The sequence below is a fragment of the Carcharodon carcharias genome, chromosome 7 (genome assembly GCF_017639515.1).
Source record: "Carcharodon carcharias isolate sCarCar2 chromosome 7, sCarCar2.pri, whole genome shotgun sequence".
NCBI classification, from domain to species: Eukaryota; Metazoa; Chordata; class Chondrichthyes; order Lamniformes; family Lamnidae; genus Carcharodon; species Carcharodon carcharias.
The window spans coordinates 101,208,648-101,226,928 of record NC_054473.1 but is presented as its reverse complement, the minus strand read 5'-3'; the positions used below and the strand labels follow the sequence as shown (position 1 = coordinate 101,226,928).

Below are 18,281 nucleotides of genomic sequence, written 5' to 3'. Positions count from 1 at the left end.
AATCAAAGAAGAAAGAAACTTACTTTCTATTTTACATTATGAGACACTCTTCTAGAACTGTTATGAGATAGCCTTTAGGTAAAACTGAGTTATTTAAAAATCCCAGAGGGAAACTTTAAACAACTGTCATAACCTATATTTTTAAGTGGTATGTTTGAGGTGCAACTCTAAATTCAGGAAGCAGACCACCAGTTCTCAAGAGGTTTTATATTAAACTAAATGAAACATTTTATTAATTTGCATAAGTTAAATATATACATGGCTTCAAATTAATTCCATCATAACTTTTAACAAATTCCCAAATTAATCTCCACTAAGGCAACAGAAACCCGTAGACTTAACCAGACACCAGGCAAAACATTTTCAGCTTACAAATTCAAAATGAGGTTCCTTTCACATTGTTTCCTGTGGAGACAATCGTAGGCTGACAGCTACTTTGATCTTACGTTGCCTCTATCTTGCACACACCAAACTGCTATCCTTATACCTAGCACAGCTCATTGAATGTAAATTCTCATTGTTCACTAGCCTCTTTGAGCTCCACCTCTTCTAATAATAAAACCCCTTCATAGTACCAATTTTATTAATAATATAAACATATTGCTTGGTCTCTGCTAGCTAGGTGCCAGATTTCACCTGACTTCTTGAATGCTCAATTCAAAAAATGCAAATGCACTCTACCTCTCTTACGTCTTAAAACTAGTACACATCAAAGCACCCAAACTAGCTGTTTTTTAATCCAATTAAGACACACTCACAGACTAAACCTCTATTTTAAAAGAAAAATATTTTCCAATAATATTATATACCTTAATAGCTTCATGATCCCCTATGGAAAAATGAACCGTCATAATTCTAAATGATAGCTTCATTTTAATAACCCATCTCAAAATATCTCCTATACTTATTACATTAATACAATACCAGATGCATGTGTATGTGTGTGTTTATGTGTGTATATATGTATGTATGTGTGTATGTATGTATATAATAAATATGTATGGACACAAGTCCTTGGTGTCAATAGAAATCACTCCAGTTCAGTGTCTAGGTTTAAAAAAAAAATCCCATTTTCCTTTAAAGTTCAAGCTTTTGATAACGCATTTGCGAACAGATTTTCTTTTCCAGCAATATGTATAATCCGGAGATTAAATGGTTGTAATATTAGACTTCATCTGAAAGGCCTTACACTTTTGTCTTGAAATTTGTCTAAAAACTTAAAAAGATTATGGCCTGTATAAGCAATTGTTTCTGATGAATTGTTTAGAACATAAATTTCAAAATGCTGCAAGGCTAGCACCAAACCCAAAGTCTCTTTTTCGACCGTTGAATATCTTCTCTGTTGTGCATTCAACTTCCGTGAAAAATACCCTATCAGTTTTTCAATTCCATTGTCATCTTCTTATATCAGTACAGCCCCAATGCCTATGTCGTTTGTGTCAACTTAAATTGCTTGGCATAATTGGGTACTGCCAAAACTGGTGTTGTAGTTAATACAGTTTTCAAACTATCAAGTGGCTTCTGACACTCCGGTGTCCATTGAAACTTCTTGTTTTTTAATAGTTCAGTCAGTGGAGCAACCACTTGGCTAAAATTTGGTACAACTTTCCACTAACAAATTTGTACTAACCCACTCCACTCACGCCCAGAAATCTCACAATTTCTCGTTTAGTTGTAGGCATTGGGAAATCCATGATAGCCTTGACTTTCGCATCTCTCGGAGCCACCTTAGCATGTCCAATGGTATGGCCTAGATACGTAACTTGTGCTTTTGCAAATTCACTTTTAGCCAAATTCATCACCAAATTAGCTTCTTGTAGTAGAGTAAATAATTCTTCCAGATGCTGTAAATGCTTCTCCCACATCTGACTGAAAATGATTAGATCATCAATATAAACCGCACAATTACTCAGACCTGCAATTACTTTGTTTATCAGTCTTTGAAATGTCGCAGGTGCATCCTTCATTTCAAATGGCATGACTTTAAACTGATATATCCGCTTTGCTCTCTCTGACAGTAATACCTGCCAATAACCTTTTTAGCAAGTCAGTCTTTGTGATAAATTTCAATTGTCCCACTTTCTCAGTGTAATCATCCAAACGTGGTATGGGATATGAATCCGCTTTAGTCACCACATTCATCTTTTGATAGTCCACACACGTCCTTTGTGTTCCATCCGGTTTTTGGTACCAGTGTGATAGGTGAACTCTAGTTACTGCCACTAGACTCAATGATATCATTTTGAAGCATGAAATCAATTTCTTTTTGTACTTGTGATAACTTTGCCGGATTTAATCTATAGGTTGTTGCCTTATTGAAGATGACATTTTTGTACATACATCATGTGTAGCTAAATGTGTCTTTCACAACTTACTCTCACAAATAGGTTTGTGTGACAGCAATAGCTTTTCCAAATCACTTTTACACTTGCTTGGAAGGTAACTCAATATTTCATTGAAATTTTCAAGTACCCTCTCATTATCCAATTTGATTAGGTGAAAATCAATTTGAGTCCTGCACTTGAATTTCTTTCTCATCATCCACCATCATTAATGCCTCTTTTTGTTCTTCCCTGTCAAATAACTTTTTAAGCATATTTACATGACACATCCTCTGATGAATTCCTCTGATAGAATTCTTCTATCTTCTATTAAATAATTTACTTCACTCAATTTCTTGTCAATCCTGTAAGGTCCACTAAATCTTGCATTTGATGAATCACCTAGAACTGGTAACAAAACTAGTACTTTCTCCCCAGAAACAAAATTGCGAATTTTGGCTTACTTATCTGCCTTCATTTTCATCACCTGCTCTGTCTTTAAATGTTCCCTAGCCAATTTACATGCTTTGTTCAGTCTTTCCCTGAAATTTGATACGTAATCCAGGAGAGTAGTTTCTGAATTTTGATCCACCAATTTCTCCTGAATCAATTTCAGTGGTCCCCTTACCTCATGACCATAAACTAGTTCAAAAGGGCTAAAACCAGTTGATGCATTAGGAGCATCTCTAATAGCACACAAAAATGGAATTCCTGTATCCCAATCCTGTGCATGATACTGATAGTATGCTTTTATCATACATTTTAAAGTTTGATGACATCTTTCCAAAGCTCCTTGTGACCCCAAATGATAAGCCGTTGACTTAAACTGTTTTATCCCCAAACTGTTCATTACTTCCTTAAACAGCTGTGACATGAAATTTGACCCCTGATCTGATTGTATTTTTTAAGTAAACCATATCTTGTTAAAAAAAAACTTAACTAACTCCTCCACAGTCTCCTTAGTTTTAATATTTCTTAAATGTATTGCTTCAGGAAACACATCCATTATTGTCAACAAATACTGATTTCCACTTTTAGTCTTAGGGAGGGGTCCTACACAATCAATTATGATCCTGGGAAAAGATTCTTCAAATGCTGGTATTGTTATTAAAGGCACTGGCTTAATCACTGCTTGTTGTTTTCTTGTTATTTGACATGTGTAACAGGTTCTACAGAATTTGACCAAATCCCAATGCAATCCTGACCAAAAAAATACCTCTGTATCTTTTCCTGCGGTTTCCTAATTGCTAAATGTCCCTCCATTGGAATTTCATTAGCAATCCTCAGAATATCATTTCTATACCCTAATGGGATAACAATCTGATGCACCTCCTTCCAGCTTTCATTTGCTGAGACATGATCCAACCACCATTTTCTCCTTAAAATACCTTCCCTAAGATATTAAGATAATGGAACACATTTTCCTTCTGTTTGTGAATAAGCTTTCTGATATAACTGTTTTAATTGTAAATCATTTTTCTGTAATTCTACTAACCTCTTTGAGTTAAACACTTCAGCTGAATTGGCAGCATCGGCGGAGAAGAAAAGAGTTGACGTTTCGAGTCCTCACGGCCCTTTGACAGAACTTCGACAGTTCTGTCGAAGGGTCATGAGGACTCGAAACGTCAACTCTTTTCTTCTCCGCCGATGCTGCCAGACCTGCTGAGTTTTTCCAGGTAATTCTGTTTTTGTTTTGGATTTCCAGCATCCACAGTTTTTTTGTTTTTACTTCAGCTGAATTGTTCTGTATTCCTTCCTCTTGAATAATGTTATCAGTGCATGCTAATTGGATTTCAACACCCTCTTCTTGCCTTTGAACTGCCTGCTTAGCTTATTTGTCTTGTTCTTCCCTATGAGCCTTTGACCTCATTATGACATAATCAGGAAACAATCCAGGATGTTCCTTCTGTAACACCTCAGTTGAAAACACTTCTACAGCTTGCTCGACTACCATAGGCATCGCCCACATTTGCAATCCAGCTATATCATTATTTAGAATAAATTGAACCCCTGCAATGGGCAATTTTTCCACCACTTCAGCTATAACTTCAGAACACCTTCGGTCTGTCCGCAAGCATCATCCAGACCTCCTTGTCGCTTGCCATTTTAACACCCCACCCTGCTCTCTTGCCCAAATGTCTGTCCTTGACTTGCTGCATTGTTCCAGTGAAGCCCAACGCAAACTGGAGGAACAGCACCTCATCTTCTGACTAGGTACTTTACAGCCTTCCGGACTGAATATTGAATTCAACAACTTTAGATCTTGAACTCCCTCCTCCATCCCCACCCCCTTTCCGTTTCTTCCCCCTCCCTTTTGTTTTTTCCAATAATTTAGTTAGATTTTTCTTTTTCCACCTATTTCCATTATTTTTAAATCTATACCTTTTATGCCCGGTTAGTCTTATTCCACCCCACCCCCACTAGAGCTGTACCTTGTGTGTCCTGCCATCCATTCTTAATTAGCACATTTGTTTAGATAATATCACCACCTTCAAAACCTCTTTGTTCTTTTGTCTGTGACATCTTTTGATTATCTGCTCCTATCACTGCTTGCTTGTCCCTACAACCACACCCCCCCCAACACTTCTCTCCCCCCACCCCACCCCACCTTAAACCAGCTTATATTTCACCCCTCTCCTAAATTCACTCAGTTCTGTTGAAGGGTCATGAGGACTTGAAATGTCAACTTTTTTCTTCTCCGCCGATGCTTCCAGACCTGCTGAGTTTTTCCAGGTAATTCTGTTTTTGTTTTGGCTTTCCAGCAGCTGCAGTTTTTTGTTTTATCTATAAGTTTGCCCAGGCTGTTGTCTCATGTTCCTAAATTTCTGCCTGTATGCTTTAGGAACCAACTCATTTGCACTCAAAATAGCCTTTTTTATCACGTCATAATTCACCGACATTTATTCTGATAGGGAGGCAAATACCTCAAGTGCCCTACCTACCAACTTAGACTGTAATAATAATGTCCATTTTTCCTGTGGCCATTTGATCTGTTTAGCTAGCTTCTCAAATGAAATAAAGAATGCTTCAATATCTTTTCCCTCAAACTTTGGAAGAGCTTGTACAAACTTAAACATCTCCTCACTGGGTTCTACTCTAGAGATAAACCCTTCCTCACCTACTGGCATCCCTTTTTTAACTGCCAACATTTTTCAGTTCAAATCCTCTCTCTTTTTTCCTTTCCTCCTTCTTCTCTATCTTCACAATGTCTAACTCTTTTAAAAACCATTTCTCTTTCCTTTGCTTCTAATTCATTTGTAACTGAAGTCTCACTATCTCTAGCTGTGACTCACTAGTGTCAGGTTTCACTTCCAACTGTAGATGTTGTGCTATACTTTTAATTATATCTGATTTCTTAGCCCCCTCAGGTAACCCCAGTTTTAAGTTATCTGCCATCTCTGTTAACTTTTGTTATTTTTTCCAACCCAATCAGAGTTATCTCTTCTACTCCCAGACAAGTCTTGTCAATTGCTAAAGCCATCTTGCAGTCTCAACACTTCTAAAATACCTCACCAACTTCTGAATTCAAAGCACTTCTCATATTCATAACCTTAAGATTCACCAATTCCAAACCAATCAAGGAATTTAGAACTATTCTTATCATGGATGAGCCACCAATTGTTATAAGACAGCCTTTCGGTAAAGCTGAGTTATTTAAAAATCCCAGAGGGAAACTTTTAACAACTGCCAGAACCTATATTTTTAAGTGGTATGTTTAAGATGCATTCTAAATTCAGGAATCATAACCAGCACTCGAGAGGTTTTATATTAAACTAAGTGAAACATTTTATTAATTTAAGTTAAGCGGGGCTTCTTCTTTCGATGGAAATGCAGCTTTTATGTTGACTGAGATGCATTCCCACAAATATGTGGTCAAAGAGCTAAAAAGTTTTTCAGCATTACTTTTTCCCCTGCGGGAGAGTCTACTCATCACCTAGTCACTCTGCAAAACCTCAATGTGGAATTTGAGAAATGTATTATTAAAAAGATTAAAGAGAAATTTTAAGATTGGGTGTTAGGCACCAGGGGCTGTTTAGACATTAAGCAGAATGGGTCTGGAATAACTTTAAATCAGCAATTCTATTTAGAAAGTGTTACTCCCATCCTGGTGAATCATGCTCAGTCATCACAAAGATTATGTTACATCGAGTAGAATATATACACAAGTTACTACTATGAAAACTTTTAACAAACTCCCATTAAGGCAACAGCAACCATAGACTTAACCAGACATCAGGCAAAGCATTTTCACCTTACACTTTGGTTTCTGTGGAGACACTTGTAGGCTTACAGCTACTTTAATATTATATTGCCTCTGCACACACCAAACTGCTATCCTAATACCTAGCACACCTCATTGAATGTGAATTCTCATTGTATCACTGGCCTCTTTGAGCTCCACTTCTTCCAACAATAAAACCCCTTTCATTGTACCAATTTTATTAATAATATAAATATATTGCTTGGTCTCTGCTAGCTAGGTACCAGATTTCACCTGACTTCTTGAATGCTCTATTCAAAAAATGCAATTGCCCTCTACCTCTCTCGCATCTCAAAACTAGTACACATTAGAGCACCCAGACTAGCTGTCTTTAATACAATTAAGACACACCCACAGACTAAATCTCTATTTTATAAGAAAAATATTTTCCAATAATATTATATCCATTAATAGCTTCATGACAAGGGCTCCCAACAATTTCTCAGCACAAGCATTCTTTGTGTGATTAATCAGATAACTGATGACTTGCATCAATCCGTTTCATCTGAGAGATTTCCTTTTTCTCCAACATTTTTACCAAGTCAGCAAGGTCAATCCTTAATATTTAATCACTTATACTTTTTGTAGAGCTGTTCTACAAGGAATGATTATCTATGTAACATTCAATGGCAAACTATCTTCAGTATGCCCTTGTATAGAATTTGCTTTAACATATTTGACAAATAGAATTCCATATTGATTGCTTCTGTGAGAACCAGTATTTCCGCACATGAAGTACTCATAACAACCCTTTGATTTTCTCCCCTTCCCAGGCTAAAGGACAACATTTCTTATTTTCATCCATCAAAAATATTATGAAATCAGCTGCACTAGAAAAGCCATCCAGATGATAGGCATGTGAAGCATCACTAAAATGACTAACTTCATGTGCTTTGGGTCACCCAGGGATGGAAACTTAAGCATGCATTTCTCCATATTTAATTTGTTTAATGTTTTATTTTGCCTTTAAAACATCCTTGACTTTAGGGTGTTTCATCATAACACTTAATTCCAATATGTCAAAACTAGCATCCAGTTCTGTCTGAATGCAGAACTAATTCAATCAAGCTGTGCAACTGCTCTGTTTCTTCTTTCAATGTAACATACTCTTTGTGATGACCGAGCATGATTCACCGGGATGGGAGTAACACTTTCTAAATAGGATTGCTGATTTAAAGTTATTCCAGACCCACTCTGCTTAATGTCTAAACCAATATATTGACACCCAATCTTAAAATTTCTCTTTAATCTTTTTAATAATACATTTCTCAAATTCCACAGAACCACCCCATATGAAATCATCAACATGCATCATGAAGATGCCTGAATATTTCACTTTTCAATACTAATAAAACATTGTGGGATCCGATTTTAGTTGAACAGAGCCTATTTTCAGCAAAACGGATCTCACTGAAAATAACCACACCTGTGAAGCATCATTCTGATCACAGGCACATAAATTTAGTTTGCATCGTTTCCCATTTGCATTGCTTTCATCTTTGCGCGGTTTCAGAAACAATTCTCTCTCAAGATTTTTCACCTTGCGGAAATGCAGCTTTTATGTTATCTGAGATGCATTCCCACAGATATTTGGTCAAAGAGTTAAAAAGGTTTTCAGCATTACTTTTTCCCCTGTGGGAGAGTCTACTCATCACCTCAAAACCTCAAGCAACTAGCCCACTTTAGCTTTATAAGTCACATCTGGAGGACTTTCTCGATATGGTACAAATCCATCTATATGTCAGGCTGGCTTACGCCTATCTGGTACATCAGAATAAACTCCAAATTCTCTCCAGCTGTCTATTTCCTTTTGTTTTGCCTCTCTTATTAGTTTATCATCAGGTTTATTGGCAGTTGCAGAGACTTCACAGTCATGAGGACTTCTGTTTTGAGACTGTTCCGTAGCCCCAGCACGGTTGGAGTGAAGCCTGTCCCACTGGAACAGCTCCCTTCTACCCCAGTGCTGGTGCCAGAGCCCCATGAACTGAAACCCATTCCTCCCACGCCAATCTCTGAGCCACACATTTAACTCCTTGACTTTATTTACCCTATGCCAGTTTGCCCATGGCTCAGGTAGCAATCCCAAGATTATTACCTTGGAGATTCTGCTTTTTAATTTAGCTCCTAACTGTTCAAATTCTTTCAGCAGAACCTCCTTTCTATTCCTATCAATGTTGTTGGTACCAACATGGACGATGACAACTGGATCCCTCCCCTCCCACTCCAGGTTCTTCTCCAGCCCTGAGGAGACATCCTTAATCCTGGCACTGGGCAGGCAACACAGCCTTCGGGACTCACACTCACGGCTGCAGAGAACGGTTTCTATCCCTCTAATTATACTGTCCCCTACCACTACTACGTTCCTATTTCCTCCCCCCACTTGAATGTCTCCCTGTACCACAGTTCCGTGATCAGTTCACTCCTCCTCCCTGCAGTGTCCGCTCTCATCCGCATAGTTTGCAAGAATCTTGTAACTGTTAGACAGTTGCAGGGGCCGAGGCTCCTTGACCACTACCCGCTGGGTCCCCAAATCTGCTTCACTGCAGTCATACCCTCCTGTCCCTGATCACAGAACAAATTTGAATTACCTAATCTGAAGGGTGTGCCCTCCTCCTGGAGCAAAGTGTCCAGAAAGCTTTCCCCCTCCCTGATGTGGCTCAATGTCTGCAGTTCGGACTCCAGCTCCTTAACTCAAATCCAAATTTTCTCGAGCTGCAAACACTTGGTACATATGTTTTCGCTCTGGATCACCTTGGTGTCCAGCAGCTCCCGCTTGCTGCAGCAGCAACACATCACCCGTCCTGCCATCACTATCATATTTTATTCACTTTATTAATTCATTACTCTAGTATCCCAACTCTTTACACTTTATTATAATTTATTTTTTATACGCACCAGTATCGATTTTATACTTAAACTATCTTTAAGAAAAAGAGATAAAAAGACTAGGGATCTAAACAGAAACTAAAGACCTTACTTTTACTTTAAAGACTAGAAATACTCACCAGTCCCACTCACCAATCAGCTGCTCTCCATGCACTTTTCCCTCTCACGCTCTGTAATGTTCTCACACTCTTCTATCACTGTTAAAGGCCTAGTTCCTCTCACACTCACTCCCTGTAAATGACCACGCTGCTTCTCTCTCACTCTCACCCTGTAAACAACCCCGCTGTTTCTCTCGCACTCTTGCTGTAAATGACCCCGCTGCTTCTCTCTCACTCTCTTGCTGTAAATACCCCTGCTGTTTCTCTCATACTGTCTATAGTAAATGATCCCGCTGTTTCTCTCACTCTGTCGCTGTAAATGACTACGCTGTTTCTCTCTCACCCTGTAAATGACCACGCTGTTTTTCTCTCACTGTAAATCACTGTAAATAAACTGTTTAATATTAAATTATCCAATTAACACAATTAGTAATGATAGCATCTGCTCCCTTTTTTCCTCATACAGCAGCTCTTGAACTTATGCAGCCTTAAGTTAGACTACACATTTATTTGCAAGGAATTCATTAGCAAGTGACATCAAGTTTTCCTGGCTCCCAGTTAGCTGAGTATTCCTTAGTTGACAAGTTGAAAACTTACCTCTCACCTTCGCAGCTCCTCTTCCCTGACTCCCCAACCCCCATGCAGCTCCCCCCGCTGCACCTCTTCTCTCTCGTTTGAGCCTGATGTGCAGAGACCAGCTGGATTGCTCACAGGGTGGCAGGCCCCAGACCTTTGGTTGTCTGTGTCTGGTGCCTCTTGCGTGGGCTAGAGGTTCACTCTGCATACTTGCCAGCAGTGATGAGCAGGCAATGTTGTACCAGCTGCTCATTTGGTCTGGAGCAAGTGAGGAAGATGGGCAGCCTCTTTTCCCCACCCCCTCCCCCGCATCACTTCACAGCCTCTCTCACCGTCGCTGCTCAGGTGCTCAAGCTGATGTGCTGCCACTCGCTTCCCCTCTGCACACTGCTCCTCCAATCACACACTGTTTCTCTCCCATCTTCACTGTTGACAGACTTAGTAGTAAGCCTAGCAGCAGCAAGCATGGGAAAGAAACAACCTGTGATTGGAAGAGCAGCTGCTCGCCAATTCTGTCATTTCCAGGTACAGGGACAGCTTTCCTCTCAGTAGCCTCCCCCGCAATTGAGCTTTCCTGGGGGTTTTGGAGCCTTCTGAGGGCAAATTTGCTTGCTGCCCCCATGTATTTTGAATTCTGATGCAATATATGAAACTTTGAATAAAGAGAAGTTAAGGATGCCCAACTTGGCTTCATGAAATGGTTGGTTCCAAAATCTAATTGTAATTTTTTGAAGAAGTTACAAAGTTGTTAATGAATTGCCCTCTTGCCTTAGTCCTTGTCGTTTAAGTATTCCTACAGTGCTGGTAGGGAGAGAATTTGGGATTTTCTCAGTGACAGTGAAGGAATGGTGATATATTCCTAAGTCGGGATGATGTGTGGCTTGGATAAAAACTTGCAGGTGGTGGTGTTTCCATGCACCAACTTCTCTTGTTCTTCTAGCTGGTTAATGTCGAGGGTTTGGAAGGAATTGTCAAAGGAACTTTTGCAAGTTGCTCCTGTGATCTTGTAGATCATGCATACTGTTTGTCGTAGGTGGAGGAGGAAATGAATGGTTAATGTGGCGAATTGGGTGCCAATTAAGCCAGTTGCTTTGTCCTGGATGTTGTCAAGCTTCTTGAATTTTGGAGCTGCATTGATCCTGGCAACTAGGGAAATCAGGGGGTGAATTACTTGCCGCAGAGTTCTCAGTCTCTGTTCTGCTCTTGTAGCCACAGTAAAGCTTTTAGTCAATGGTGACCTCCAGGATGCTGATAATTGGGGATTCAGTGATGGTAATGCCATCGAATGTCAAGGGAAGATGGTTAGATTCTTGTTGGATATGGTCATTGTCTGGCACTTGTGTGATGTGAATATTACTTGCCATTTATCAGCCCAAGACTAATGTTCAGGTCTTGCTATATATGGACATGGATGACTTCAGTATCTGTGGAGTCCCGAATGGTACTGAACACTGTGCAATCATCAGCAAACATCCCCACTTCTGATCTTATGATGGAAGGAAGGATAAGTAATGAAACAGCTAATGATAGTTTGGCCTAGAACACGACCCTGAGGAACTCATGCAGCAATGTCCTCGGACTGAGTTGGTTGGTTTCCAACCACAGCATCTTCCTTCAATGATGCTTCTCTTGTTGGGCTTCTTACTTAGTGGCTAAGAAAAGGGTCCGGCCCTCACTGTAAAAATCCACTTCCTTTTCCTCTTTACCTGCCTCTTTGCACCAGTTTACTTAGGGGTAGTTATAATCTTCCATGATTATTATTCTGTCTTTTCCTCATTTCATAGATTTGCTTACATTTTTTCCTCCACTTCCTATTTTAGTAGATCATAAGAATAAGGAGCAAGAGTAGTCCACTTGGCCCATCGATCCTGCTCTGACATTCAATAAGATCATGGCTGACCTGATTGTGGGCTTAGCGACTGCCTCTCCCCCATAACCCTTGTCTCCCTTGTTGATCAAAAATCAGTCTAACTTAGCTCTGAATGTATTGAATGATCCACTGCTCTCTGTGGAAGAGAATCCCAAAGACTAACGATCCTCCGAGAGAAGAAATTTCTCCTCATCTCCATCTTAAATGGGAGACCCCTTACTTTGAAACTGTGCCCCCCTAGTTCTACATTCCTCCATGAGAGGAAACATCCTCAGAGCAATTACCCTGTTAAACCCCCTCAATCTCTATATGTTTCAATAAGATCACCTATCGTTCTTCTAAACTTCAGTGAGTATAAGTCCAACTTGCTTAATCTTTCCTCATAATTCCTTTCATCCCAGGAATCAGCCTAGGTGAACATTCTCTGATATGCTTCCAATGCCGGTATATCCCTCTTTAAGTAAGGAAACCAAAACTGTACACAGTACTCCAGGTGCAGTCTCTCCAGTGCCCTGTACACGTGTAACAAGACTTCCCTATTTTTATACTCCATCCCCCTTGCAATAAACGGCGAGATTCCATTTGCCTTCCTAATCACTTGCTGTACCTGCATGTCGACTTCTTGTGATTCATATGCAAGATCATCCAGTTCCCTCTACCACAGCATTTTGCAGTCTCTCTCTATTAAATAATATTCTGCTTTTCTATTCTTCCTATTTATGTCCTTAACAGACTCTTCATAAAACCAAGTTCCGCTCTTCCTTTAACTTCTTCATTTTGCTTGGGATGCTTTCTGTGTCTTCTACAATGAGGACAGATACAAAATATATGTTTAAAGTGTCTGCCATTTTGTTGTTTCCAATCATTAATTCCCCAGTCTCATCTTCCAAGGGACCAATGTTTACTTTAGCTGCTCTCTTCCTTTTTATATACTTGTAGAAGCTTTTACTGCCTGTTTTTATATTTCTCCCTTTTTTTATCTTTTGCTGATTGCTACAATTTTCCCATTCTTCTGGACTACCACTAAGCCTGCAGTATTGCACATCTTTTCTTTCAATTTGAAATCACCCTTAACTTCTTTGGTTTGCCATGGATGATGCATCCTTCTCGCTGCGTCGTTCTTTCTCAGTGTAACAACATATTTTGTTGAGAGTTGTAAAATATCTCTTTCAATGTCTTCCAGTGCTTTTCTACTGTCCTTACCTTTTAACGCATTTTCCCATTCCACCGGAGCCAACTCTGTCTTTATACCTTCATTTAAGTTTAAGACATTAGTTTCAGACCCAAATTTCTCTCTCTCAAACTGAATGTGAAATTCCATCAAGTTATGATCACTCTTTCCGTGGATTCTTTACTATGAGGATTCTTTGTTAATTAATCTTGTCTCATTACACATTACCATAGTCTGTTTCCTGGTTGGTTCCAGAACTTATTGTTCTAAGAAACTGTCCCAAATATACTCTATTAACTCATCCTCCAGGCTACTTTTGCCAATTTTATCCATCCAATCTATGAAGATTAAAATCTCTATGGTTATTGCGGTATCTTTCTTACAAGCCTCCATTATTTTATTTCTTTTTTTTTATATTCATTCACAGGATGTGAGCTTCGCTGGCTGGGCCAACATTTATTGCCTATCCCTCGTGCCCTTGAGAAGGTGGTGGTGAGCTGCCTTCTTGAACCACTGCAGTCCATGTGGTGTAGGTACACACATACTGCTGTTAGGAAGGGAGTTCCAGGATTTTGACCCAGCGACAGTGAAGGAGCGGTAATATATTTCCAAGTCAGGATGGTGAGTGACTTGGTGAATTCCTACAGTGCATCTTGTAGATGGTACACACTGCTGCTTCTGTGTGTTGGTGGTGGAGGGAGTGGATGTTTGTGGATGTGGTGCCAATCAAGTGGGCTGCTTTGTCCTGGATGGTGTCAAGCTTCTTGAATGTTGTGGGAGCTGCACTCATCCAGGGAAGTGGGGATACAGACCCCTGACTTATGCCTTTTAGATGGCAGACAGGCTTTGGGGAGTCAGGAGGTGAGTTACTTGCCGCAGGACTTCTAGCCTCCGACTTGCTTGTTTCTTTATTTACATTCTGTCCTACAATGTAGCTACTGTCATGGGGTCTATAAGCCACTCTTATCAATGACTTCTTTCCTTTACTATTTCTCATCTCCAGCTGAACTGATTATATATTTTGATTCTCTGAACCAAGATCATTTCTCACTACTGTATTGATCTCATCCTTGATTAACAGAGCTACCCATCTCCTTTTCTTTTCCTCCTGTCCTTCCAAAGTGTCAGATACCATTGTGTATTCATGTCCAAGTTTTGGTTATGTTGCAACAACTTCCCTGTGTTGGCTACCATATCATACTCATAGATTTCTATTTGTGCTATCAATGCTTCCACCTTGTTATGAATTTTTCAGATAAAGAGCCTTTAATTCTATCTTTATTTTTTTTACCATTTCTTCCTATTCTGACCCTGTTTGCTGGCGCATTCTTATGTTTGTATGCTCTGTCCCTTCCAGTCACACTCTCTGGTTAACATTATCCATGTTGCTACCCTGCACTATTGCCTTGTCCTTTCTCTTTAACTTTCCAAATCTCCCTGCAGGTGAACCCTGCTTCCATTCCCACCCCACCCCCCCAACAACCAACCCAACCCAACCCGACCTAAAATATAGTTTAAGGTCCTCTCAACAGCCTTAGACATATGATTTGCCAGTGCACTGGTCCTAGGGCAGTTCAGGTGAAGGCCGTATCAGAGGTACAGCTCTCTCTTTCCCCAGTACTGGTACCAGTGCCCCAGGAAAGAAAACCCATTTCTCCCACATCAGTCTTTCAGCCACACATTCAACTGTCTTATCTTATTTAGCCTATGCCAATTTGCTTGTGGCTCAGGTGGTAATCCATGGATTATTACTTTATTATGGATTATTATTGCTTTTTAATTTAGTCCTAGTTCTTCAGACTCTTTAACCAGCACCTTTTTCTTATTCCTACATACATGGACCACAACAACTTCCCTCCCATTCCAAGTTCCTTTCCAGCCCTGAAGAAATGTCCTTAACCCTGGCACCGAGCAGGCAATACAGCTTTTGGAACTTACATAGTTATCAGAATAGATATTGTTCTCTGCAGCCAACTATACCATCTCCTTATTACGGCTACATTCTTGTTTACTCCCCACTTGAATGGCTACCTGCACCACAGTGCTGTTGTTAATTTCCTCCCTGTAGCACCTACTCTTGTCCACATGAGTTGCAAAATCCTCAAACCTGTTGGACTATTTCAAGGGCTGAAGATCCTCCATTGCTACCTTCTGCACCCTCATTCCTGCCTCTGAGTCACACCCTGTCCCTGACCACAGATCCAATCTGATGTACTCAGCCTAAGGGGTGTCACTGCCTCCTGGAACAAAGTGCCCAGGTAACCTTACCCCTCCCTGATGCATTGAAGTGTTGAAACTTGGACTCCAGCTCATCAACTTTGAGCCGAGATTCCTTGAGCTGCAGACCCCTACTGCTGATGTGGTGGCTGTGGATCACACTGGTGCCCACTAGCCCTCATGTGCTATAGCTGCAACACATCACCTGCCCTGTCATCTCTTCTGTGTTTAATTTAACTAATTAAGTTTCAAGTTTGGAAATAGCACTTAACTGTTGTCTGTAGTTGTACCAAGTAGTTCAAACAGTTCAGTTATAAATTTGTTGCACTACTTACATCTCCCCAATACTGGTTTAAGATACTGCCTGAATTTAGGGGAATAACATCTTAAAAGCTCACCAATCACCTCCCTGCTCACTTAATTAAAGCCTTAAACACTCACCAGCTTCTGGAGGCTGAAACAAATATATAAAAAGCAGGACCCCCTTCCTGAATTCCTACCTGCATCAAATTCCCAACTCAGTTATCGTACCTTGTCACACTCAGACCTCACAGTACACTGTGGCAGAAAAATCTGCTTTGTACTTTTAAGACTGTTGATGACTCACACCCAAGCAGCAACTGCTAAGCTAGCTTCCTGCTACAGTGATTAACACCAATTCACTTTCAGTTGAATGACAGTTAACTGCCATTGCTGGGCAGATTTTGTTAGGCTCCTTAACTAACATGCAATTTTAAAGTTCTAAATCAGAGTCTGACTGCTAATCTAGATTATAGTTTGAGAAAAATTTACCAGAGGGATTCTTGCCTGCAGCAAATTCCCAAGTTTGGACTCGCATCTTGCCACATTTAGGCCTCGTTACATCTGTACTCCCACCATTTTACTATGCGATGATCTATAGAATGCCCCTCTTAAGATGATCAATCTCTTCTGACCACTTATCCCAGTGTATATGGATTCTGTTTTCATCTTAATGTTAATTAGGTATTTTTTCTGCTGTTATTGTTTTCTAATTATTATGCGATTCTTACATCCTATTGCTCTACCTCAAATCAGCATGTATTTCATTCACAGAAGCCAATTGTTTTTAAAAGAGCATTTTTTTCTCATGGGGACTTCTGCTGTGGTGTACAAGGATCTTTGGATAATAATGTATTTGTATTAAGATAAATAGCAAATTGACGTCATTAAGCAAGTTTGGTCTGCAATCAAACTCCTTTTCTACTCAACACACTTCCAAAAGGTAGCAATGTGATCCCTGCAATGGTCTCAAGTGGAATGAATCCAGTAAATAGGTAAATTGCTTCAGCAGCTGGCAAAACAGCAGGAATTGTCAATTTTGCTACCTTGGTAACCATATGTGAGAGTGTACTTGACCTTCACAGGAGCAGGATCACCGAGGGCATATTTGACATTCCTGCCTGTTTAGTGAATTTATACATCTGAAGAGTCAGAAGAAGGTTTTTAAATACTTAGATCACTGATCAGCAAACAGATTTTCATATCATCGTCAGGAAGCAGCTGCAGGATAAATGTGAAAGTTGCAAGAAGGATTTGATACTGTGAGTAACCTCTGTATAGTATCAATAGGAAGCTTCTAGTAACACAGATATAATAAAGGTGGCTGTCAGAACATGCAGGCCGTGAAGCAAACAGTGAGACAGATGTGGGTAAAGGTCACAGGCTACAATATTTACTGTGCCAATGTGTGTCCATGTACCTTACAGAAAATATAAAAATGTTTTTATTGCTGTAGAGTATCCTGTCAACTAATTTCAGAGGTGCCTGACAGCTGAAATTACATGAGATGTTAATCTAGCAGGATGCTTCATTTTACTGCAGCAGTCAACTGATTGAACAAAGATTGTAGTAAATTGTCTTATTGTAGCTTTTCATCAACCTAAATAACAGTTTAAAAAAACTCTCAGCATTTCAGTGGGAATTTAAAACAATTTGAAGTTTTCCCAGACTCCATTTTGTTCCACTTTTCTCACCTCTCCCTCCTTTCCTGACTTAGTGAATTCAGTTACGCTGAGCCAGTCACTCTCCAACAGTTCACCCAACTGACCATTCTTCATGTGTGAGTCCACATGGTGATTTCTGGCACTTTGTTTGACCATGGGAGATTCATAGCCTAGCCCGGTCCTGCCCTCCCCCGATGTCTGCACTTGTTTCCAGCAGGAACCCAGAAACATAGACACTAATATTATGGTATCCCAACTGCTCAGCTGTGGGAATTTTATTTAACGACCCTGTTTTTATTTTGAGTATCTGGATGTTATGTTTAATACAATGCACGGTTAAATGCAAATTTAAATGTACTACTTCTGAATTTGTTTATGGAACAGTTTCTTACTTGTCTGTAGCATCTCCAGCAATACGATTGATGAGTAAAACACTCCACCAGAACAGACTGCACCTTCACCAGCATCACATGGTGCATTTAGTGCATGGAACTCTACTGATGAATACTGCAGATGTTTTCTGTGAAATTTTCTCCAAACAACTGAAGACCTGGTGGTGCTGTATCACCCGAGTATTGTGGAGTTTCTGCTCATGCAGTATCACCTGTGTGATTTAAAAAAAATTGTTCATGGGATGCAGGCATCACTCTCAATGCCACCATTTATTGCCCATCCTTAATTTTCCCTTGAGAAGATGGCGATGAACTGCCTTCCTGAACTGCTGCAGTCCATCTGATGTAGGTACACACACAGTGCTGTTAGGAAGGGTTTTGCCCCAGAGACAATGAAGAAAGGGCAATTTATTTCCAAGTTAGAATATTGTGTGACTTGGAGGGGAACATGCAGGTGGTGGTGTTCCCTTGGTCTGCAGCCCTTGTCCTTCTACGCAGCAAAGGTCACAGTTTTCAAAGATGCTA

The 18,281-nt window shown here is 40.0% G+C and overlaps 1 protein-coding gene and 1 long non-coding RNA gene across 2 annotated transcripts in view; both read left to right on the top strand.

Annotated features, from left to right (window-relative positions):
• Positions 1–13,634, top strand: part of LOC121280145 — a 29,102-nt gene extending 15,468 nt beyond the window's left edge. The window contains exon 3 of the long non-coding RNA XR_005943543.1: positions 13,611–13,634. This is a non-coding gene — a long non-coding RNA (uncharacterized LOC121280145). The remainder of the gene's footprint in view (positions 1–13,610) is intronic.
• Positions 13,635–13,744: 110 nt separating this feature from the next.
• The window catches only part of nr2c2 (nuclear receptor subfamily 2, group C, member 2), a 347,317-nt gene continuing 342,780 nt past the window's right edge, over positions 13,745–18,281 (top strand). The window contains exon 1 of the mRNA XM_041191833.1: positions 13,745–13,804. Within this exon, the coding sequence (XP_041047767.1) occupies positions 13,802–13,804 (3 nt within the window). The 5' untranslated portion in view covers positions 13,745–13,801. The remainder of the gene's footprint in view (positions 13,805–18,281) is intronic.